Source organism: Artibeus jamaicensis, unplaced genomic scaffold (genome assembly GCF_021234435.1).
Source record: "Artibeus jamaicensis isolate MK-2021 breed Jamaican fruit bat unplaced genomic scaffold, CSHL_Jam_final contig_475, whole genome shotgun sequence".
NCBI classification, from domain to species: Eukaryota; Metazoa; Chordata; class Mammalia; order Chiroptera; family Phyllostomidae; genus Artibeus; species Artibeus jamaicensis.
In genome coordinates, this window is record NW_026521852.1 from 7,588,172 (window position 1) to 7,612,901 (window position 24,730).

At 36.3% G+C, this 24,730-nt stretch overlaps 1 protein-coding gene across 3 annotated transcripts; it reads right to left on the reverse strand.

The window, feature by feature from the left end:
- Positions 1-9,709: 9,709 nt before the first annotated feature.
- LOC119062782 (T-cell surface glycoprotein CD1b-like) lies at positions 9,710-14,846 on the reverse strand. 3 transcript variants are annotated; one of them, XM_037163854.2, is made up of 6 exons: positions 14,709-14,846; positions 14,163-14,429; positions 13,271-13,549; positions 12,912-13,055; positions 11,216-11,309; positions 9,710-10,564 (listed from the first exon to the last, which is right to left on the reverse strand). In XM_037163854.2, exons 1-6 carry the CDS (start codon positions 14,767-14,769, stop codon positions 10,543-10,545), a joined length of 867 nt encoding a protein of 288 aa, XP_037019749.2. In that variant the 5' UTR covers positions 14,770-14,846; the 3' UTR covers positions 9,710-10,542. The 3 variants fall into 3 exon arrangements, with proteins under 3 accessions (XP_037019749.2, XP_037019748.2, XP_037019747.2); XM_037163853.2 differs by having other exon boundaries at positions 9,711-10,564; positions 12,777-13,055; positions 13,367-13,549; positions 14,709-14,845; XM_037163852.2 differs by having other exon boundaries at positions 10,237-10,564; positions 12,777-13,055; positions 14,709-14,844.
- Between the last annotated feature and the right edge of the window lie 9,884 nt (positions 14,847-24,730).

A 24,730-nucleotide genomic window follows, 5' to 3' on the forward strand; every position in this document is an offset into this window, starting at 1 on the left:
GGTGAAGGTAATAGACATGCAAGTTAAGGAAGCAGAGAGTCCCAAACAAGATGGATGCCAAAAGGTCCACTCCAAGAGACATCATAATTAAAATGCCAAAGGTTAAAGATAAAGAGAGAATCTTAAAAACAACCAGAGAAAAGAAGTTAGCTGCAGAAGAGTTCCCATAAGATTGTCATCTGATTTATCAAAATAAACTTTGCAGGCTAGAAGAGACTGGTAAGAAATATTCAGTCATGAAAAGCAGGAGCCAAGATTACTCTACCCAAGAAGTGTATCATTTAGAATCAAAGGGCAAATAAAGAGCTTCATCAGACAAGAAAAAACTAAAGGAGTTCATTATCACCAAACCATTATTATATGAAATGTTAAATGGACTTATCTAAGAAAAAGAAGAGGATCAAAACTATGAACAATAATATGTCAATAAATTCATAACTATCAATAATTGGATCTAAAAAACAAACTAAGAAAATAAGAAGAACAGAGACAGAATTATAAATATGGAGAGTATCATAATGGTTGCCTGATTGGAGGGGGTTATAGAGGCATGGGTGGAGAGATGAACATTTTAATAAGTATAAAAATTTACTTACAGAATAGCCATGGAATCGAAAGTACAGTATAGGAAATGGAGTAACCAAAGAACCTGTAGTCATGACCCATGGATATGAACAATGGTGTGGGTATTGCCAGAAGAAGTAGGGGCTGTTGGGTGGAGGTGGGCAAGGGGAAAAATGGGATGACTGTAATAGCATAATCAATAAAATATAATTAAAAATGCAAATAAAATATGCAAAGTAACCAAAAATAAAAGAAATAATAAATCATACAAAAGAAAACATAGCTACTTAACTTATGGACCTTGGTCTTAGAATGAATATTACTCAAAAGGCAAGAGTAGTAAAGGCACAAATAAATGAATAAGACTACATCAAACTGAAAATTCTTCACTGTAAAAGAAACTGCCAACAAAACAAAAAGGCAAACAACCATTGAGAGAAAACCCTTTCAAACAACAGCTCTGACAAGGGGTTAAAATTCTAATATATAAAGAACCCACACAGCTAAACACCAAACAAATAAACAATCCAATTTTTTAAAAAAGAGAAAAATACATGAACATACAATTCTCCCAAGACATACAAATGGCCAATATATATAGGAAAAGATGCTCCACTTCACTATCAGGGAAAGAGAAATCAAAACTACCTTGAGATACTTCTTCACACCTGTCATAATGACTGTCATCAACAAGACAATAAATCAGAAGTGTTGGAGATATTGTGGAGAAAAAGAAACCCTCTTCACCACTGATAGGAATGTAAACTGATACAACTATTATGGAAAATAGTATGGAGGCTCCTCAATAAATTAAGAATAGAGTTTCCATATGACCCAGCACCCATCCCTCTTACAAATATCTACATGAAAAAATTTAAAACATTTATTTCAAAGACATTTACACCCCTATGTTCACTGCAATTTTATTCATGATGCTCAAGACTTGGAAACAACTAAAGTGTCTTTTGATAGAGGATTGGATAAAGAAGATGTGCTACATATATACAGTGGGATACTCCTGAGTCATAAGCAAAGATGAAATATTGCCATTTGCAACAACATGGATTTTGAGAATACCATGCTATGCATAACAAGTCAGACAGAACAAGTTAAAAAACATAAAATTTTACTCAAAAGTGGTATATAAAACTGAAAATAACAAGTGGAAAAATAAGAAAAACAAACAAAAATTTATAGCCCCAGAAAACAGTGTGGTGGTTATCAGAGGGAAGGTTGTAGGAAAGTAGTAAATGTTAAAGTGGTTCATATATGAAATCTGTCCAGAAAGTATTAAGCCGTGCATATGAAAAAAAATAGACAGTTATTGGAGATACGAGGAGCATTGTACATAGAAAAATGAAACAACAGTTCCCTTCAAAGTAGGCACCTTGAGACCTCACAAAGTTCTTCCAATTTCTATTCACTGCCCCATCGTATTTTTCTGAATTTCACTGACAATCTGCAGTCTCTTCCCTTTCAAAGGTGGTTTTATTTTTGGGGAAAGGCAGATGTTGCAGGGCATCAAATCTGCCTGTAGAGGGGCTGTCATCTGGCTGATTTGATGTTATGCTAAAGAACTGCATGAGACATGATGCATGAGTGTGTTTGTTGTCATGACAAAGCTGCCAACCACCAGTTGTCATGACAAAGCTGCCAACCATATAGCTGTGGACATTCTCAACTAATAAAAAATGTTGAGGTACTACACCTTTTTAATTGTTTTGACTGGAGGAACTTACTTTTGTTGGACAACACCTTCCCAATAAACAAAAAAACAGCTAATATGGTCTTGATCTAGCTGCAACTTTGCCACACCTTCTTTGGGCATGGAAAACCAGGTAACTTTCATTGAGACAATTGGGCCTTCATTTCTGGATCATAGTGGTATGAGTAGATCCACATGTTTTCTCCAGTTCTGATCTTGAGGAAATCTGGTTCATTGGCAGTATTTTTGAATCAAGCCATTAGCAGCTGCAGCACAAAGTTCCTTCTGCTGTGGCAGCAGGTGTGAAACAAATTTTGTCAAGATCCTGTGTCAAAATCTCAGACATAGTAGTTGTTGGAATACCCAGGTCAGCTTGTAGTTCTCTCACTGTTAGTCACTGATCTTTGTTGATTGCAGCCTGTACACATTTAATATTCTCAGGTGTTCTGCTTGTTGCAGGCCTTCCAGAATGTGGATCACTTTAAAAAGATCCTCGACCATCTTTGGAGCATTTGTGCTACACTTTTATTTGCACTGCACTCATTGCATTGTCCCCAAAAGCCTTCTGAACCATCTCAATATTTTCCATGGAGGAATGGTCAAGCATAATGCAAAATTTGATGCAGATCCACTCTTCTACTCACTCCATCATTTTGAATGTGATAGCCAAACAGTACAGATGCTCACTCAATGTCATCCACTGCCCCACTGTCTAGTACAGTGAAGTTGTCATTGTTCGCACATGCCCATTCCAGTCCACTCTCCTTGGCTGCCAGGTTAAATAAATGTCCTGCAAAGAATTCTTTTTTTTTAAAGATTTTATTTACTTACTTATTTGTTTGTTTATTTATTTATTTATTTAATTTTTAGAGATAGGGAAAGAGAAGGAGAAAGGGAGTTAGAGAAACATCAATGTGTGGTTGACTCTCATATGGCCCCTACTGAGGACCTGGCCTGCAACCCAGGCATGTGCCCTGATTGGTCGAACTGGTGACCCTTTGGTTCACAGCCTGTGCTCAATCCACTGAGCTACACCAGCCAGGGCTAAGACTCTTATTATATTAATAATTGTTGGACTTTTCCTGACAGACATTATACATGATGATGGAAGATTTGCCTTTGGGTGGTGAACACACGGTGCAATATACACATAATCTATTATACAATTGCACACTTGAAGTGTACTTAAGGTCACCCCAATGAACTTAATTAAAAATAAATAAAAACTGCCCTGCCTGATGTGGCTCAGTGGATCGAGCGCGGGCTGTGATCCAAAGAGTCGCGGTTCGATTCCCAGTTGGGGCATATGCCTAGGTTGCAGGCCAGGTCCCCAGTGGGGGCTGTGTGAGAGGCAACCACACATTGATGTTTCTCTCCCTCTCTTCCCTTCCCCTCGCTCTAAAAAAAAAAAAATATATATATATATATATATATATATATTTAAATAAATAAATAAATAAATAAAAACTGGAAAAGAATAAAAACTGATATGATTATAGAACCATCAAAGCTAAAAGTTAGTTTTTTTAAATGTGTAAAATTGTTAAATACCTGTCAAAGTTAGGAAGAGAAAGAACAAACAACAGAAAATGAAAATAAATTTCCAAGATGTTGTGAAAGGGTATGAACCTTACAGACATTAACGTGATAATAAAAAATATGCACAGAGCCAAAAATAAATCAAACGTTTAAAAAACTTGGCCAAATTCTTGAAAAGTACAACTTACCAAAGATGACACAAAAAGAAATACACAATTTAAATACAGTTTTATTTACTTTTAATTAGCTGTGAACTTTACTCACCCTTGAAAAATATTTTCTAACACATGGACTTCACAGATGAACTTTAACAAATGTCTAATAAAAAAAAAACACAAATCCTCTCTGAGGATAAAAACAAAGGAAAGAACCCTGGCTTGTGTGGCTCAATTGAGTGCCAGCCTGCAAACCAAAGGGTCACCCATTTGATTCCTACTGAGGACATATGCATAGGTTGCAAGCCAGGTTCCCAGTAGGTGGCATACGAAAGGCAGCCACACATTGATGTTTCTTCCTCTCTCTCCCTTACCTTCTCTCCAAAAAATATAAATTAAATCTTTTTTTAAAAGGGAAATATTTTTGACTAATTTTATGAGGTAAAACATTTCAGTAGAAATATTTAACAAGAAAATTACAAGGAATAAATAACAAAATATTGTAAACAAAATATGAGCAAACTGAATCCATGTACAATCATTATGAACAAGACAGATACATTTTAGAAACACAATTTTATTTTAGCATTTTATAATCAATCATTGTAATTCATAATATTAAGGGAAAATGTAACATATTTTTTGTCTCAAGAGATACATAACAAGAACCTAATAAAATTCAATATCTATTGATATTGAAAAACAATAATAATCACAACAACACAGCCGCTTTAAAAGAAAATGTCCTTAATGTAATAAAAATATGCACAAAACACTTAACAACAATTATAATAACTAATGTTAATTCCTGAATAATTCTTACCTGATATGCTTTAAAAAATGAGAATGCTAGCAGTCAGTTCTATTCATCAGTGTACTAGAGTTGATAGTGAAATTGGGCAAGAAAATGCAATAGAGGGTTTTAAAAAAAATTTATTTCTCATATTTAGAGATGGCATAAAAGTATGCATAGAATATCTAAGAGGATGTACACATAAAATATTAAACAATAAGTTAATTTAACATGGATACTTGGAGAGAGGTCTAAATAATTTAACATGTCATATATTGGCAAAAATTATAGGAACATGCACATGCACACTCTCTCTCACAGAAAAATATAAAAGTTGAAAAGCCCTTGTGTTTTGAGACTGAAAATCTATTTCTAAAAGTCACTGATCTAGAGGTCATAGTTAAAATCATAAATAAATTAATGTTTTCCAAGGTAAGGACACTTAGAGGAAAATCATTACATTCAAGAAACCATCTTTGAGATATGGTGATTTAGGAGAGGAAGGAGAATAGAAAGAGCAAAGAAAGCAGAGGAAAGGACAAGAATAATATGAAAAGACCATTGGCAAGACATCAAATGGCAGGGGAATGTCAGAATTTTCCAGAAGTTTAAAGTTTTAACTCAATTGATTTAAAAGGAAATATGAAACTTGAGTTTATATAACTAAAATATCCAGAAGTAGGCCATTCTCCAGGTATAGTTTGATTTGGCTTTTTCCTCTGTCAATTTATCATTCTGTTTTATTTGTTAGCTTTATTCCTAGGTCACAAATACCTATGGAACAAAGTTCTTCACAATTTTGAGTTTTGAAAATGGCATACAATCCAGACAAAAAGAGAGCTCTTTCTTTCCCAACCACCAAATATAATCTGTAGTCTTCAGTTGGAATGAACCAGATTAGGTCGCACACACATTGTGAACCAATTATTTCAACTAAGCAAGCCCTCATCTAGGTCAATTTACCCCCTAATTTGTCAGTATCTGAAGACACATTTGATTGTCAAAACTTGGAAGGTACTACTGTAATCTGATGAGTAGAGATGCTGCTAAAAACTCTGCAGTGCATAGGACAACCTTCTGTAACAAATAATTATCTGGCCCAAAAGTCAATAGTGCAAAGGTTGAGAAATATTTAGACAAAGGGTTTGCAAGCTTAAATGTGTATCTAGTTTCCATTTTTTAATTATTTTATTTAATAGTGTGGAGCCTAAAAATGTTGGGTTTTTTTTTTAACAAGCTCACAGGTACTACTGTTGATGGTGACTCACTGTGTACACTCCAGGAAACACAGATTAATTGAGACCCTAGGTTTTCAGAGAGAGTGTTGTCAAGCATAGAAAAACATACCTACTTTACAAGATAATGTGTGATTTAATGCATTCTGGAGAAGTAACCCACCCACCATTCTAATGAACACAAGAGAAACTATATTTTTGGCAATTTTCTACCTTTCCCAAGTCCTAAAGTTAATATTATCCTAAAATTTCCAAGCGGGGAAACTACTTTTAGTACCCCTACCTTCTCCAAAATTCTCTTTGCTGTGACTTTTATTAAGTTCTATAAAAAAATTTTACTCAGATTCTCTCCACATCTTTCCTGCTGCCGTCTTAATCAAATGAATTTGGGTTTTTTAAATGGTGTTTCTAGAAATGTATGGAATAATAAAAATATAAATAAAGGTAAATGTAAATCAAACTGAATTGATGCACCACAGATCTCAAAGTCCCCGAAGGCAAGAAAGCCCCACTGATTTCTACTGGAATATTTAACAACCCCTTTGAACAATTATCCCTCACATATGCTGCCTCTCATTCACTCTCAGTGAAAAATGAGAAACAGGATCCTACTTTAATGAATCTTTGTAGGTAAATTCTAGTTATACAATGGGCACAAATGGGTTCAGAGAGGTTTAAGAAAGAAACAATTATAACATAATAAATCTTTGCTATGTGAGAAATATTTTAATAAGAGGAAAATCTAGAATATGAACTAAAAAGAATAAAAGGAGAAAAGATGATTTTGAGGAAGGACCATTAAAATGGCAGTTATGAGTTCCAGCCAAGATTGAGGCGTAGGTGGAAACCCTCCACTTCCTCACCAGTGAGCAGAAAAGACCCGAGGCAAGGCTGCCAACCATGTGGATGGATCCAACTAAAAGGACCCACAGCTAGGTGTGGGCCACCCCAGAAGAGCTAATTGAACAGGAAACTGAGACTCAGAACTGACTGTGGACTACTGTGGGGTTGCCACAGTGGGAGAAACTCCCAGTCACACATGAGAGTTCATTGGGAAGTGGGGCTAGAGCCAAGCAAGCAAGCTGAATTGTTCTCTCTCTGACACCTCCCCCACAGGCAGCACCACAGCACAGCAATGAGGGTTGCCCTGCCCTGGTGAACTCTTATGGTCCTACCCCCTTGCAATTTAACAGGTGCACAGGGACAAAAAAAATATGGCCCAGATGAAAGAACAGAGCAAAACCTCAAAAGAAGAACTAAGTGATGAGGAGACAGCCAATCTATCTGATGGAGAATTCAAAACCCTAATAATCAAAAATGCTCACAGAACTGATTGAGCTTGATCAAAAAATGAAAGAACAAATAAAGGATACCCAAAGTGAAATAAAGCAAAATGTTCAGGGAACCAACAGTGACAAGAAGGAAACCAGGACTCAAATCAATGATTGGAAGCAAAAGAAAGAAATAAACATCTAACTGGAATAGAATAAACAAATAAGAATTCAAAAAAAATTAAGAGAGACTTAGGAATCTCTGGGACAATTTTAAACATTCCAATATCTGAAATATAGGGATGCCAGAAGGAGGACAACAACAAGAAATTGAAAATTTATTTGAACAAATAATAAAAGATAACTTCCCCAATCTGGCAAAGGAAATAGACTTCCAGGTAGTCCAGGAAGCCCAGAGAGTCCCAAAAAAGTTGGACCCAAGGAGGAACACACCAAGGCACATGATCATTATGTTACCCAAGGTTAAAGATAAAGAGAGAATCTTAAAAGCAGCAAGAGGAAAGGAGAGAGTTACTTACAAAGGAGTGCCCATAAGTCTATCAGCTGATTTCTCAAAAGAAACCTTTCAGTCAAGAAGGGGCTGGAAAGAAGTATTCAAAGCCATGAAAGGAAAGGACCTACATCTGAAATTACTCTATCCAGCAAAGCTTTCATTTAGAATGGAAGGGCAGATAAAGTGATGCCTAGATAAGGTCAAGTTAAAGGAGTTCACCATCAACAAGCCCTTATTATATGAAATGTTAAAGAGACTTATGTAAGGAATAGAAGAATATCAAAAACTATGAACAGTGAAATAACAATGAACTCACAACTATCAACAACTGAACCTAAAAAAGAAAAACAGTGAAAATAAAAACCAAGCAAACAACTAGAACTGGAACAAAATCAGAGAAATGGACATAACATGGAGGGTTTTCAGCGGGTGAGGGGGATGGGAGAAATAAGGGGAGAAGGTACAGAGAATAAGATGCATAATTGATAGGCATAAAATAGAAGGGGAGAGGTTAAGAATGGCATAGGAAATGGAAAATTCAAATAACTTTTATGTACAAACCATGGACATGGACTTAGGGTGGTGGATGCTGGAAGGCTGGGGGTACAGCACAGAGTGGGGATAAAGGAAGGAAAATTGGGAGAACTGTAATAGCATGATCAATAAAACATACTTTAAAAATAAATTAAATGGTAGTTATATCAACTCAGATAATTTTTACTGAACAAATACATATGCAAAATAAAGATCCTGCCAGGGATCCATCTAAGGCAAGACTTTTTTCAAGGAAGTTACAAGTAGAAAAGAAAAAAAACAAATATAAATGCAACTTAAGGGTACAGAGTAAAATGGACATTTGCATTATACAAGATAAGGGAGGGTTACTTCTACTGTAGCACTAGGGAAAGTTTCCGGGAGAAAGAAGCATCACGAATAGTCCTTGAGAGTTAGAAAGTCATTCAGGCAGAGAAGGAGAAATTACATTAAAAGTGATCACCACCTCTGCAAATGCAGTTATCTCAGCATAATTGTAATTAGCTTACTCTGACAAATGATATTTCAGCACAAGCAGAAAAAAATATTTTTAAACAGTAAGCCAAAGGGATGTCACATTAAATTGGATACAGATGCTCCTTGGCCTACAGTAGGGTTACATACAAAAAAAATCCATTTTATGGAATACTACTTGGCCATCAGAAGAAGAAAAAAATTTTTTAATATTAAATTTTATTTAGTTACTTTTCAAGTACATTTTTTTATCTATTTCTCCCATCCCACCCCACCCCCCTGCCCGGTCCCCCCCTCCCTCCCATCCCCCCCCCCAGTCCCCATCTCTGTAGCTTTCATACTTATTCCTCAAAATCCCTCCCCCTTTTTCCCCTTAAGTTCCCTTCCCTCTCCCCTCTGGTCGCTGCCCACTTGTTCTCTATTTCAGTGTCTTTGTTTTTATTCTGTTTGCTTGTTTGTTTTATTCTTTAGCTTCCTGTCAAAGGTGAGATCATATGGTATTTGTCTTTCAAACCCTGGCCTATTTCACTCAGCATAATGCTTTCCAGTTACCTTTGCAACAGCATGAATGGACCTGGAGAATATTATGCTAGCTGAAATAAGCCAGTCAGAGAAAGACGAATAACATAGGATGTCACTCATGTGAAATCTAATGAGTAAATTGAACTGACAGACTCATAGATAGAGAGCAAGTTGACACCTCTATGAGGGGGTGGAGAAGGTGGGGGGATCAAGCAAAAAAGAAAAAGGACTCTGGACAAAGACAACGATGTGGTGATTGCAGAAAGTGGTGGAGGTGGGCGAGGGTATTAGGGGAATAACTGGAAATGCAAAATAAAATAAAATAAAATAAAATAAAATAAAATAAAATAAAATAAAATAAAATAAAATAAAATAAAATATTAAAAAATATTAAAAAATTTAAAAATCCATTGTAAATCACAAATGTGTTTGTCAGCCCTGGCTGATATAGCTCAGTGGATTGAACTCGGTCCTGCAAACCAAAGGGTCACAGGTTTGATTCCCAATCAGGGCACATGCCTGGGTTGCCAGCTGGGTCCCCAGTAGGGGGTGTGCAAGAGGCAACCACACACTGATGTTTCCCTCTCTCCCATTTTATCTGAAAATAAATAAGTACAATCTTAAAACAAAAAGAAAACACATTTGTCAAAAATGCAATTAATACAGCTAACCTACTGAATATCACAGCTTAGCCTAGCCCACCCTGAATGTACTCAGAACATTTATACTGGCTTATACTTGGGTAAAATCATTTAACATACTATAGACTATTGGTTGTTTATCCTCATGATCTTGTGGTTGACTGGGAGCTAGGCTTGCTGCCAGTGCCCAACAATAGGAGGATTATCATACTGCATATTTGTAGCCCAGAAAAAAAATCAAAATTCTTGTACCATTTCTACTGAATGTGTTTTGTTTTCACAATATTATAAAATTAAAAAAATGTAAGTCAGCGACCATTTGTACTTTATTTATTCTGAGATACAGTGTTTCTCACATCTCACATCTATGAAATGGGTGAAAGCTATTGTTGACACCATCTTATAATAAATTCACAGTTGTTAATTATTTTTCTGCTGTATATAAATTTTGACATATCTCAAAATTTATGGGAACTCTGAATAGATCAAATATGATTATTTGATTAAATATGATGAGATTGACTTCTGGGTTGACAATTGAGTTTCTGGTCTTCTGAGAACTTATTCCAAATGAGAAAGGAGACATGATAAAATCTCACGGGATATTTTGATATGACCTGTTAAAAACACATGCAATTTTAGCTCTATATAAGAGATGATTGTACACCCACTTTATATCAGCATTAATAACAATGACCAAAAGGTGGAATCCACAAAAGTTTATTGACAGGTAAATGGGTAAACTAACACATTATATAAATACAATTAAATATTATTTAGCCTTCCTTTAAAAGAAAATAAATTCTGAAACATGCTAAAACATGGATGAATCATGAATACATTATTCTAAATGAAATAACTCAGTCATAAAAAGAAAAATATTTATGATTTCATTTATATGAGGCATTTAGAGTAGTCAAATTTATATAGACAAAAAATTGAATATTGATTGTCTAGACCTAGATGACCAGAAAATGACAAGATGTTGTATAATGGGTAGGGAGTTTTAGTTTCTTCAAATAAGAAGAGTTGTAGAGATAGGTTGCACAAAAATTGGAGTGTAATTAGTACTACTAAGCTATGCATTTAAAATGACTAAGATAATGTTTTATGTCACCACAATTAAAAATGAATTTATATAGAAAATGGAAATTGGAGAGAGTACAAAACATCTCATGGAAATATTGAGTCTAAAGTGATGTAAATATATTAAAGTGGTATAAAAGAGTAAGAGGTAGATAGAAAAAGAAAGATTTTTAAAAACTTACCTGTGTCTCAGAAACCATAATGCAAGACATATTAAAAGAATCAAGGTAGGCAATATCACTGCCAAAAGTATCACACTAGTAGAGGTAGGATATCCTGGCAATTGAGAGAAGACACAAAAATGTCATTTTAAAACATTATCCTAAGAACCCTGAAACACCAATCCAAAAGAACCTATGCACCCCAATGTTCATAGCAGCACAATTTACATAGCCAAGAGTTGGAAGCAACCTAGGTGTTCATCAGTAAATAAATGGATCCAAAAACTATGGTACATTTATACAATGGAATTCTATGCAGCAGAAAGAAAGGAGGAGCTACTACTTTTTTGGGACAGCATGGATGGAACTGGAGAGCATCATGCTAAGTGAAATAAGCCAGGTGGTGAAAGACAAATGCCATATGATCTCACCTTTAACAGGAACCTAGTAATCAAAATTAACAAGCAAACAAAGTATAACCACAGACACTGTAATTGAGAACAGGCTAACAGTGACCAAAGGAGAGAGGGGAGGGGATAGTGGGGGAAAAGGGTGAAGGGTTTACAGGAATAATGATGAAGGACACATGGACAAAAACTAAGGGGGGTGTAAATGGGAGGGAGGTGGGGAGCACTGTGGGGGAGGGCTGGGAAGGGAGTAAAAGTCAGAAAACTGTACTTGAACAACAATTAAATAAATGAATTAAAAATAAACAAACAAACAAACAGCAACAACAACAAAAGAAAAGATTTTCTCTGCGGCTGTCTCTCCCTGGAGCACACTCATACCTTTTACCCTCTCCAAATTCCTTTCTTTTTCCTAAGCTTCAAGTGCCCTTCTTTTACTTCTGTAACCTGTTTCCTGAGCCCACACAGCTCAGCTGGCACATCTTTTCTGACTTTGTGAGTTTCTAAATAAACTTTCTTTTATTATTTGAAAAAAATTCTGATTCTCTTGGCCTTTCTTTGCTCACCTGAGTTCTACCACCATCATTCACTGGCTTCTGATATATGTGCATATCCAACTCCCTCTTTCATATTTTCTAACACAATATATCTATATCTATATCTTGTATCTCTTCTTGCCCCACTTCACACAATATATAATCCATAATGTTTACCTCTTTTATACCTTAGGTCAGTGATATTCAATCTTTTTCATCTCATGGAACACATAACCTTATTACTAAAATTCTGCAGTAGCCATAAAAATGTATTACTTGACAATCTGACAAAAAATTAATTTGATTCACTTACACTGGACAACTGTTTTTGTGTGGGCTGTTGTTATTTTTTCATTTGACACTCAAAGGGGAAAGAGGTCAGTGCCCCTGATTAAATACTCAGGTATTTCATGTTTTAAAAATTCTTGTGGCACACAGGTGTGCCTCTTTCAGCACACAGATTGAAAAAAATCACTGGCTTAGGTCATCTCTCCATTTTTCTGTTTCACTTTTTTCTCCTTCTTTTCTTCCTCCATTATTGTTTCTCTCATTCATTAACCCTAACCATTTTGTTAGCCCTTCCCTCTATGTGTGAGCACCATCTCCTCTTATTTCCAGATAGATCAAATGCTTTCTCACCCCAGTAGAGGATGATGTCCTGGCCTCCTAGACTGCTGTGCTTTACCCGGCAATTCAGGTTAGCCGTCTCCCCAGCCACAACATCAAGAGTTACTCGGATATACCATGTCCCATCAGCATTGGGCAGGATGTCACCTTGATGAGTTCCTGGCTGCTCCTGCTCACCCTTCATCCACATCACCCATGCAGGTTTGGGGTAAAATCCTGAGACATGGCACACAAGCAACAGACGTCCGGGACCAGGAGTGGGACCACTGGAAAGCCAAGCTTTAGGCTTCACTGGGGCAGGAAAAAACAAGGACGGAATAACATTATGACTTTAACCTAGAGCATAGGGACTCAGAAACCCACAAGTTTGGAAAGTAACCCCTTGTACTCCTTTGGAAACCAAATAATTTATTGATTAACCACCTCTATGCTTAGGTATCTCTTATTCTTGAATTTAAAGAGGTGGCAGGAAGTAAAATAGAAAAGTCTTGGAGAACAAAACTAACCTTGTCTCTGCAGTTCTGCCTTCCCTGCATCGAGGACACCCAATAGATATCGAGGACAGGTTTTAAAGAGGAGCTTCTCAATGATATCAGCGATACCTTGGTATTGAATGAAAATTGTACAGAACCGCTGTGCTCTGTTGCCACCCTCTGCAGCGGGTACACATGAATTATTCTTGAGACTTAGAAAATCTAATCCTCCTAAAGCTCCCCTCAAGAAGCTTACTGTGGCCTCTCCAGAATGCAGCTCACAGCCTGCTATGCCCTGGATCTCAAAGGGATCTAGATAAAAGAAAAACAGAGAAAAACATATTGAAAAGAACTAGAAAGAAAGGGATGGAGAAAAGATCTAGAAATTTACATTTTGGTGGGGAGAAAGGTCTGAGATGTAAAATTATAAGCCAATAACCAATTCAGTACAATCATGTGCCAGAGAACAACTTTTCAATAAATAACAAACCACATATATGACAGTAGTAATAAGATTATAATGGAGCTGCAAAATTTCTATTGCCTAATGATGTCATAACCATCATAACCTCATAGCACAATGCATTACTTATGCATTTGTGGAGATGTTGGTATAGACCTACTGTGTTGCAGTTGTAAAAAAAGCATAGGGATACAATATGCAAATTACATAATACTTGTTAATAATAATAAATGGTTACTCATTTATGTATTTATTATAATTTTTATTGTAATTTCAGGGTGTACTCTTTCTCATTATAAAAAATAAGTTTGCTGTAAGCCATGTTATACCAGCAGCAGCCATGTTATGCCAGCAGCAGCCTCACTTCTAATAAAGACGGAAAGAAAAATCTTGGGTATAGTAGCCTGAACTGAGAGAAAAATAATCATTAATAGTCTCCCCAGATCAGAAGACTACACTCACATGTCAACTGGAATTCACTGACATGATCCTGTACCACCCGAATGAATCCAATAAGATAGACTCGAAATAGCTCCACAAGTTCAGTCACCTCCTCTTCACTGAAGTTGCCCTTGGACCAAGGCTTCAGGAAAATGGCATTTTCTGAGTCACTATCCCAGCCATGAATCTGTAAGTCATCCAGCCAACCTGAGCCTTGATTTTTTGCCCAGGTGCTATTGGCAAACGATGATATCTGGATGAGATGGAAAGAGGTCGGACCCTGGAAAGCTGTGGATAGCAGAAGGATAAAAAAAGTGAAATGAAAGCAAAAAGCAAGAGAAAATAGGGGGAAATGAAAACCAGAGAGATCTAGGAAAAAAGAACCCAATGGCTGAAAAACAAAATTCCTGAGAAATTTGCCTGTGCTGGGGCATCTGGCTCCCTTGCAACTTCTAAAATAGAAGAAGAGGGCTGGAGACAAGATGGTCCAGGCCCTTAAGGCTATGCGCAGTATGATTTTATCCGGACCTCTTACACCCATTGCTGAGAGTTGCCAGTTACTCTTACCGTGCTCATTGTCACCACCTGGGATGAAAACTGCTAGCAACAGATGCAGCAAAAGTGGCATTTGAGCAGGAGATAGAACTTCTGACTCGAACTAAGAGCTGGTATTTGATCTGTGAATTCAGCAAACCTTTTTCTCAATACATTATAGTGACTTCCTCTTTCTTCCAACTGACAAATCCCCATTGCACATTAGAAAAAAACTGTGCCTCCACAGCCCTGGCCCTCCCACTTTGCCTCTCATTTCCACTCCAGCTCTTGACTTTCAGATTATTTTTCTTAATTCCCTGGCTTCCAACTATTCATCCTGACATCAGATTTTCTTATAATACCTTAAAAAGGCCCCTATATGGTTTTGAGAGTTTATTTTAACTCATCAGTCTTATATCATAACATCTGCTAAATAATAAAGTAATAAACAATCACCTCCTTTAATCTAGGATAATTTTTTTGATTTACCCACTCATCTCAACCTTCCTTCTCATGGCACTCTCTTCCCTGGCATTCTTTCCAATATCATCAATGGCTCCACCTTCTGATCTCATCCCCTTTGACAGTCTCCCTAATCCCACATTCTTATTTCTGTGTGTGTGTGTGTGTGCGCGCGCACTGATAATCACTTACAAAAGGCAAAGCATTTAAAACCTGTCCCTGGACTATAGCACTGCAGACCAAAATCCCAAAATCAAATAAGATAAATACTTTAGTTTATAATCCAAGAAAAGTTATCTTATGCCATAGCAATTTTCAAAAAGAAAAAATTGCTACTAGTAGATGACCTTCTTTTCAGTAGCTCTTGACCTTAGGAAGTTTGAGTAACAAAATTTTTATGAGACAGCCAGAATTTTAGAAGTTATGTGTAGCTTCAGGCTAAGTCAAAGATAACATTTTTCTGTTTGGTTTTGTATTATTTTTCTAAGCACAAAAACATTAATTTATTTATTTTTATTTTTTCTTTAAAAAATTTTTAGTAATCCCTTTCCCTTTTTCACTCAGTTCCCCCAAACCTCTTCCCCTCTAAAAGCTGTTGGTCTGTTCTCTGTATCTATGAATCTGTTTATATTTTATTTATTTCATTCATTTGATTACAAATATAAGTGAGATTATATGGTATTTGACTTTAACTAGCTTATTTCATTTTGCATAATGATGTTCCAAAAGGTAAGATCTTTTTTATGGCTTTGTGATATTCCATTCTATAAATACACCACAGTTTTCTTGTTTTGTTTTGCTTTTTATCCACTCATCTATTGATGGGCACTTGGGCTGCTTCTAAATCTTGGCTATTGTAAATAATGCTTCAGTAAACATAGGGGTACATATATACTTTTGCATTAGTGTTTCAGAAGTCTTTGGATATATTTCCAGAAGTGGAATCACTGGGTGATTCATAAGGCAGTTTCATTTTGAGGAAAATATGTACTGCTTTCCACAGTGTCTGTACCAATATGATTACAACCAACAGTTCATGGGGGTTCCCTTCTCTTCGCATCCTTCCCAACACTTGTTGTTTGTTGATTTATTGATGGTAGCCATTTTGACAGGTGTGAGTTGATATCTCATGGTGGCTTTAATATGCATTTCTCTGATAATTAGTGAAGTTAACATCTTTGCATATGTCTATTGGCCATCTTCATGTCCTCTTTGGAAAAGTGTCTCTTTAGGTTGTTTGCCCATATTAACTGGGTTATTTTTAGTGTTGACTTGTAAGGATTCTTTATAAATCTTGAATATTTACCACATGTTAGATGCATCTGGCAAGTATGTTCTCCCATTTTGGTTATTTTTCATTTTGTTCATGGTTTTCTATGGTGTCCAAAACCTTTTTAGTTTGATGTAGCCCTATATCTTTTTTGTTGTTGATGTTTTATTTTCTTTACCTGAATTTATTTATCAAAAAAATTACTACAAGAAATGTGTGAGATGTTACTATGTTTTCTTCTAGGATTCTAGGATTTCAAGTCTAACATTTAAGACTTCAATATGTGTTGAATGTTGAATTCATCCTTCTATACATGTAAGAAGTTGGTCTAGTTTCATTTTTTGCATGCATCTGTCTAAATTTTCTCAATGGCATTTAGTGAATAGGCTGTCTTGACCCCATTGTATGTTCTTGCCTTCTTGTCAAATGTCAACTGACTATAAAAGTGCGGGTTTATTTCTGGGCTCTCTATTCTGATCCACTGATCTATATGTCTGTTTTTATTCTAGTACCATGCTCTTTTGATTACTTTGGCCTTGTAGTAAGTTTGGGATCAGATGGCACAATTCTTCCAACTTTGTTCTTTATCAAGATTGCTGTTACTATTCATGGTCTTTCATGGTTCCTTGTAAAAATTTGGGATATTTATTCTAGTTCTATGAAATATGCCATTGGTGTTTTGATCAGTACTGCTTTTAGTCTATAGATTGCTTTGGGTAGTATGAACATTTTAATGATATTAACTCTTCCTATCCACAAATATGGTATACATTTCTACTTACTTCTATATTCTTCAATTTCTTCTGTGTCATAATTTTCTGAGTACAGATCTTTTATATCCTTGGTTAAAATTATTTCTAAATTTTTTATGCAATTGTAAATGATATTGCTTTCCTAGTTTCCTTTTATGCTAGTTCATTATTGGTTTTTAAAATGAAACTGGTTCCTGAATTTTATTTTCTATCTTGCTACTTTACTGAATTTATTTATGAGTTATAGTAGTTTTTCAGTAGAGTTTTTTAGGTTTTCTATATACAGTACCAAGTAATCTGAAAATAAAGACAGTTTGAGGACTTCCACCAAGATGGAGGCATAGGTGGATATACGTGCCTTCTCACACAACCAAGTTTAGAGACAACTAAATATTAGCAACAGAAAACACAGCCAGAACACAGAAAATTGAACTTTTCAGAAGTCTGTTAACAACAAATTCTTTCAGTCTGACCAGTAAGGGGTGAAACCAGCAGCTGGTAGAGCAGGGTTGCACAGGAAAACTCGGTCAGACGAACTCAGGAGCACAGAATCCAGGTGCAGGGTTGGACCTAGTGAGCGACCAAGCAAGCGACCACGGGGAAACAACAAGGGGGCAGGGCTGCGGCTTGACTGTGGTCGCCCATTTGTGCACGGATAGACAAGCGAGGGAATGGGCAATTGGACCAGGACCCAGCGGGTCCCTGCGGCAAGCGGCAGGGAGGGCACCGCCATTTCCCTGCTCTGACCCCATCTCTGCATACAGCATCATAACCCAGCAACTCGGAGTGGGCCGGCCCTGGTGAACCACCCAAGGTTCTGCTCCTCACCCAGCGGTGCAAAACAGCAGAGGGTGCCGCCATTTCCCCGCTCTGACCACCCCCACATACAGCGTCACAACCCAGCAACCCGGTAGTCCAAGGCTCTGCTCCTCACACTTAAAGGGGCGAACAGACCAAAAATGGCTCAAGGAGATCTCAAAGCCCCAGAGCCTATAAATCTAAGCAATAAAGAAATAGCAAAACACTCAGATGCACAGTTTAAAACACTGGTGATCAGGATCCTCACAGAACTGGTTGATTATAGCCACAAATTAGACAATTATATGAAGGCTAAACTAATTGAAATGAATGGAATTGCACAGGAAACCAATAGCAATGAAAAGGAAACTGGGACTCAAATCAATGGAGTGGACCAGAAGAAAGCAAATAATGGCCAAACAGAAAAGAGTCAAGAAGCAAGAATTTAAAGAAATGAGGAGAGTCTTAGGAACCTCCAGGACATCTTTAAACGCTCCAACATCCGAATTATAGGGGTACCAGAAGGGGGAAAGGCACAGCCACCAGTGGAAAACTTATTTGAACAAATAATAAAGGAGAATTTCCCCAATCTGGCAAAGGAAATAGACTTCCAGGAAATCCAGGAAGCTCAGAGAGTCCCAAAGAAGTCAGACCCAAGAAGGAACACACCAAGGCACATCATAATTACATTTGCCAAAATTAAAATCAAGGAGAGAATCCTAGAAGCAGCAAGAGCTAAGGGCACAGTCACCTACAAAGGAGTTCCCATCAGACTGTCAGCTGATTTCTCAAAAGAGACCTTACAGGCAAGAAGGGGCTGGAAAGAGCTATTCCAAGTCATGAAATCCAAAGACCTACAACCAAGATTGCTCTATCCAGCAAAACTTTCATTTAGAATGGAAGGACAGATAAAGTGCTTCTCAGATAAGATCAAATTCAAGGAGTTCATCATCACCAAGCCCTTATTATATGAAATGTTAAAGGGACTTATCTAAAAAAAAGAAGTTAAAGAAACATGAACAGTGAAAGGACAGCAAACTAACAGTTATTAATAACCACACCTAAAACAAAAGCAAACTAAAAGGACAGCTAGATCAGGAGTGGAAACATAGAAATGAAAATCTCAAGGAGCGTTAGCAACAGGGGAGTGGGAGGAGGAGAAGGGGGGAGAAGGTACAGAAAATAAGTAGCATAGACAGTAGATAGAAAATAGATGGGGGGGCAAGAATAGCATGGGAAATATAGAATCTAAAGGACTTGAGACACATGGACATAAACTAAAGGGGGGTAATGGTGGGGACGGGGGGTAGGGTGGAGGGAAATGAAGGGGGGAATAGAACAACTGTAACAGCATAATCAATAAAAACATTTAAAAAAAGAAAATAATGACAGTTTTACTTTTTCCTTTCAAACTTAATGCATTTTACTTATTCTTTTTATCTGATTACTCTGGCTAGGACTTCCAATACTATACTGAATAAAGTGGTAGAAGCAAACACATCAGTCTTATTCCTGATATTAAAGGAACTGCTTTTGATATTTCTTTGAGTATGATGTTGGCACTGGGTGAGCCTATAATACACTTATTACGTGTTTTGTTTTCTATTATCACTTCACTGAAAGTTTTTTCATAAAGGAGTCCTGCATTTTATCAAATGCTTTATCTGCATCCATTGGTATGATTATGTGGGTTTTATCCTTCATTCAAATTGTAGTTTATAGATATCACATCAAACCTGTACCCCCCAAAAAAATTCCACTTGATCATGGTGGATGATATTACAAAGTATTGCTGGTTCCAGTTTGCTAATATTTTGTTGATGATTTTAGCATTTATGTTCATCAGGCATATTGGCTTATAATTATTTACTTTATAGTTTCTATCTTGTGTTAAAATCAGGATAATTGTGGTCTTGTGAAATAAACTTGGAACTATTTCTTTTCTTGAAATTTTGGGGAAGATAGTTTGGTAAAGTTAGGTGTCGGTTTTTCTTTAAATGTTTGCTAAAATTTATCCCTGAAGCCATCCCATCCAGGACTTTTGTTTGTTGTGATTAAAAAAAATTAAAGTATGTTTCATTGATTATGCTATTATAGTTGTCCCATTTTTCACCTTTTATTCCACTTCACCCTGCACCTGCCCTTGCACCACCATCCCCCACCCCTTAATTCATATCCATGGGTAGTACATGTAAGTTCTTTGGCTTCTCCATTTCCTGTACTATTCCAAACCTCCCCCTATATAGTTTGTACCTGCCATTTATGCTCCTTATTCCCTATACCATTACCCCAATTCTCCCCTACTCCCTGCTGTTAACCTTACATGTGATCTCCATTTCTATGACTTTGTTCTTGTTCCATTGTTAACTTAGTTTGTTTTTGTTTTGTTATTTTTTTAAGTTTGGTTGTCAACAGCTGTAAGTTTGTTGTCATTTTACTGTTCATAGTTTTGATCTTCTTTTTTTAGGTAAGTCTCTTTGACATTTCACATAATAAGGGCATGGTGATGATAAACTTCTTTAATTTGACCTTATCTGGGAAGCACTTTATCTACCCTTTTAGTATGTAGGTGCTTGCCTTTCATGATTTTGCATATTATTTCCGATGACTGTTACAAATATTTTGTAAAGCCAAGCATTCTAAATTTTTATTAATTACTATTAAAGGATATTAATATTTTGGTTGTGTTTTTTAGCAATGTCCATATTTTCATTATTTGAAAAGAAAATTTTTTATTATTTTTTTACATTTTTATATAATTTATTTATTTTAATTGTTGTTTAAGTACAGTTTTCTGTCTTTTACTCCCATCCCAGTGTCCCCCCCATACTCCCCACCTCCCTTCCATTTCCACCCCCCTTAGTTTTTGTCTACATCTCCTTTAGACTAGTTCTTGTAAATCTTTCTTCCACTTTTCTTCTGAAATACCCTCCCCTCTCCCCTCTGGTTCCTGTCATTTTGCTTGCTTGTTTGTTTTATTGTTTAGGATCCTGTTAAAAGTGAGATCATATGGCATTTGTCTTTTACCACCTGGCTTATTTCACTCAGCATAATGCTTTCCAGTTCCATCCAAGCTGTTGCAAAGGGGAGGAGCTCCTTCTTTTTTCCCACTGCATAGAATTCCATTCTGCAAATGTACCATAGCTTTTGGATCCATTCATTTACTGATGGGCACCTAGGTTGCTTCCAACCCTTGGCTGTTGTAAATTGTGCTGTTATGAACATTGAGGTGCATAAGTTCTTTTGGACTGGTGTTTCAGGGTTCTTAGGATACAATCCTAGCAGTGAAATTGCTGCATCAAAAGGCAGACCCATTTTTAGTTTTTTGAGAAAATTCCATACTGCTTTTCATAGGGGTTATACCAGTCTGCAGTCCCACCAAGAGCACACTAGGGTCCCCTTTTGTCCACCACCTCTCCAACACTTGTTGTTTGTTGCTTTCTTTCTGATGGCCATTCTGACTGGTGTGAAGTGGTAACTCATTGTGGTTTTAATATGAATTTCTCTCATTGCTAGCAATATTGAGCATGTGTCTGTGGTTCCTCTGTATGTCCTCCTTGGAGAAGTGACTGTTCAAGTCCTTTGCCCACTTTTTAATTGGGTTGCTTGTCTTCTTAGATTGGAATTGTGTAAGTTCTTTGTATATTTTGGACTTCAAACCCTTGTCTGAGGTATCATTGGAAAATATGTTTTCCCATATAGTTGGTTCTTTTTTATTTTAATACTGTTTTCTTTGGCCATGCAGAAGGTTTTTATATGATGAGATCCCATTTGCTTATTCTTTCCTTTATGTCCTTTGCTCTAGGGGACATATCAATAAAAAAGTTGCTGTGTGAAATATCTGAGATATCCCTGCCTATGTTCTCCTCTAGGACTTTAATGGTGTCATGGCTTATATTTAAGTCTTTTATCCACCTTGAATTTGTTTTGGTGTATGTTGTAATTGATGTTCGAGTTTCATTTATTTATAGGTAGCTGTCCAGTTCTCCCAACACCATTTGTTGAAGAGGTTATTTTTACACCATTTTACACCTTTGTTGAATACTAATTGACTATAGAGACTTGGGTTTATTTCTGGGGTCTCTGTTCTGTTCCATTGGTATATGTGTCTATTTTTATGCCAGTACCAGGATGTTTTGATTACAGTGGCCTTGTAATACAGTTTGGTATCAGGTATTGTGATCCCCCTACTTTGTTCTTCTTTCTCAAAATTGCAGCTGCTATTCAGGGTTGATTGTGCTTCCATATAAATGTTTAAATTGTTTGTTCTATGTCTGTGAAATATGCCATTGGTTCTTTAATAGGTATTGCATTGAATCTGTAAATTGCTTTGGGTATTATGGACATTTTGATGATGTTGATTCTTCCAATCCACAAACATAGTATACATTTCCGTTTGTTTATGTCTTCCTTGATTTCTTTCTTCAATATTGTGTAGTTTTCTACATACAGTTCTCCTTCGTTAGGTTAGTTATTAGGTATTTTATTTTTCTTTTTGCTATATTGAATGGGATTTTTCCCTTGATTTCTGCTTCTAATGTTTCATTGTTGGTATGCAAAAATGCCTTTGATTTCTGGATATTGACTTTGTATCCTGCTGTTTTGCCAAATTTATTTATTAGGTCGAGCAGTTTTTGGGTAGAGTCTATAGGATTTTTCATGTACACTACCATGTCATCTGCAAATACTGACAGTTTTGTTTCCTCTTTTCCAATTTGGATGCCTTTAATTTCCTTTTCTTGTCTGATTGCTATGGCTAAAACTTCCAATACTAAATTGAAAAGAAGTAGTGAAAGTTGACAAGTTTGTCTTGTTCCTGATTTTAGTGAAAAAGATTTTAGTGTTTGCCCATTTAATTATTATGTCTACTATAGGTCTCTCATATATGGTCTTTATTATATTGAGGAATGCTCCCTCTATTCCCACTTTACTGAGTGGTTTTATCATAAATGGGCATGGTACCTTATCAAAAGCTTTTTCCACATCTATTGATATGATCATGTGGTTTTTGTGTTTGCTTTTGTTTATGTGATGTATTACATTTACTTATTTGCGAATATTGAACCGTCACCTGGTCATGTTGTATGACCTTTTTAATGTATTGTTGAATGTGGTTTGCCAATATTTTGTTGAGGATTTTAGTGTCTGTGTTCATCAGTGATATTGGCCTGAAGTTTTCTTTCTTTGTTGTGTCTTTATCTGCTTTTGGGATTAGGATGATGCTGGCTTCATAAAAAGAGTTTGGGAGTTTTCCATCATTTTGGATGTTTTGGAATAGTCTGTGAAGGATAGGGCTTAGCTCTTCCTTAAATGCTTTGTAGAATTCTCCTATGAAACCATCTGGTCCAGGGCTTTTGTGTGACGGGAGTTTTTTGATTACTGCTTCAATTTCATCTGCTGTTATTGGTCTGTTCAGGCTTTCTGCTTCTTCATCATTGAGTTTTGGAAGATTATATTTTTCTAAAAATTTGTGCATTTCACCTAAATTTTCAACTTTCTTGGCATACAGTTCTTCATAGTAATTGCTTACAATCCTTAGTATGTCTGTGGTATCAGTTGTGATCTCTCCTCTTTCATTTCTGATTGTATTATTTGGGTTCTCTCTCTTTTTATTTTCCTTTTTTTCACGAGCCTGCTTAAAGGCTTGTTGATTTTGTTTATCTTTTCAAAGAACCAGCTCCTGGATTCATTGATCCTTAGAATTGAACTTTTAGTCTCTGTGTCATTTAATTCTGCTCTGATATTGGTTATTTTCTTCCTTCTACTTGCTCTGGGCTGTCTTTGTTGTTGTTCCTGGAGTTCTTGTAGGCATAGGGTTAGGTTATTTGTTTGAAATGTTTCTATCTTTTTAATGTAGTCTTGTATTTCTATGAACTTCCCTCTCAGGACTGCCTTCACTGTGTCCCATAAGTTTTGAGATTTTGTGAGTTTATTTTCATTTGTTTTCAGAAACTTTCTGATGTCTTCCCTAATTTCTCTCTTGACCCATTCATTGTTTAATAGCATGCTCTTCAATCTCCATGATTTTGAGTGTTTTGGGTCTATTTCCTTGGGGTTGGTGGCCAGTTTCAGTCTCTTGTGGTCAGAGAAAATGTGTGGGATGATTTCAATTTTCTTAAATTTGTTGAGGCTTGTTATGTGTCCCATCAATGGTCTATCTTTGAAACTATTTCATGTGCATTTGAAAATAATGTGTATTTATCTTTGGGATGAAGGGCTCTATAGATATATCAGTTAAGTCCATTTTATCTAGGACATTTTTCAATGCCACAATATATTTGTTGATATTTTGTTCGGAAGATCTGTCCATTTTTGATAGTGGGGTGTTAAAATCTCCTACTATAATTGTGTTGCTTTCAATATCTTTCTTGAAGTTCTCTAAGATTTTCTTTATATATATTTGGGTGCTCCTATGTTGGGTACATATACATTCACAATGTTAATGTCTTGTTGGTGAATCCTTCCCTTGAGTATTATAAAGTGACCTTTTGAGTATCTCTTATGTCCCTTTTTTGAAGACTAGTTTGTCTGATATGAGTATAGCTACCCCTGTTTTATTTTCCTGGCTGTTTGCTTGGAAAATTTGTTTCTAGCTCTTCACTCATAGTCTGTTTAGGTCTTTTTTCCTGAGGTGGCTCTCTTGTAGGGAGCATATGTGTGGGTCATGCTTTTTTATCCATTCAGCTATTTTATGTCTTTTGATTGGAGCATTTAATCCACTTATGTTTAAGGTTATTGTTGATGAGTACTTATTGATTGCCATTTTTTACCTA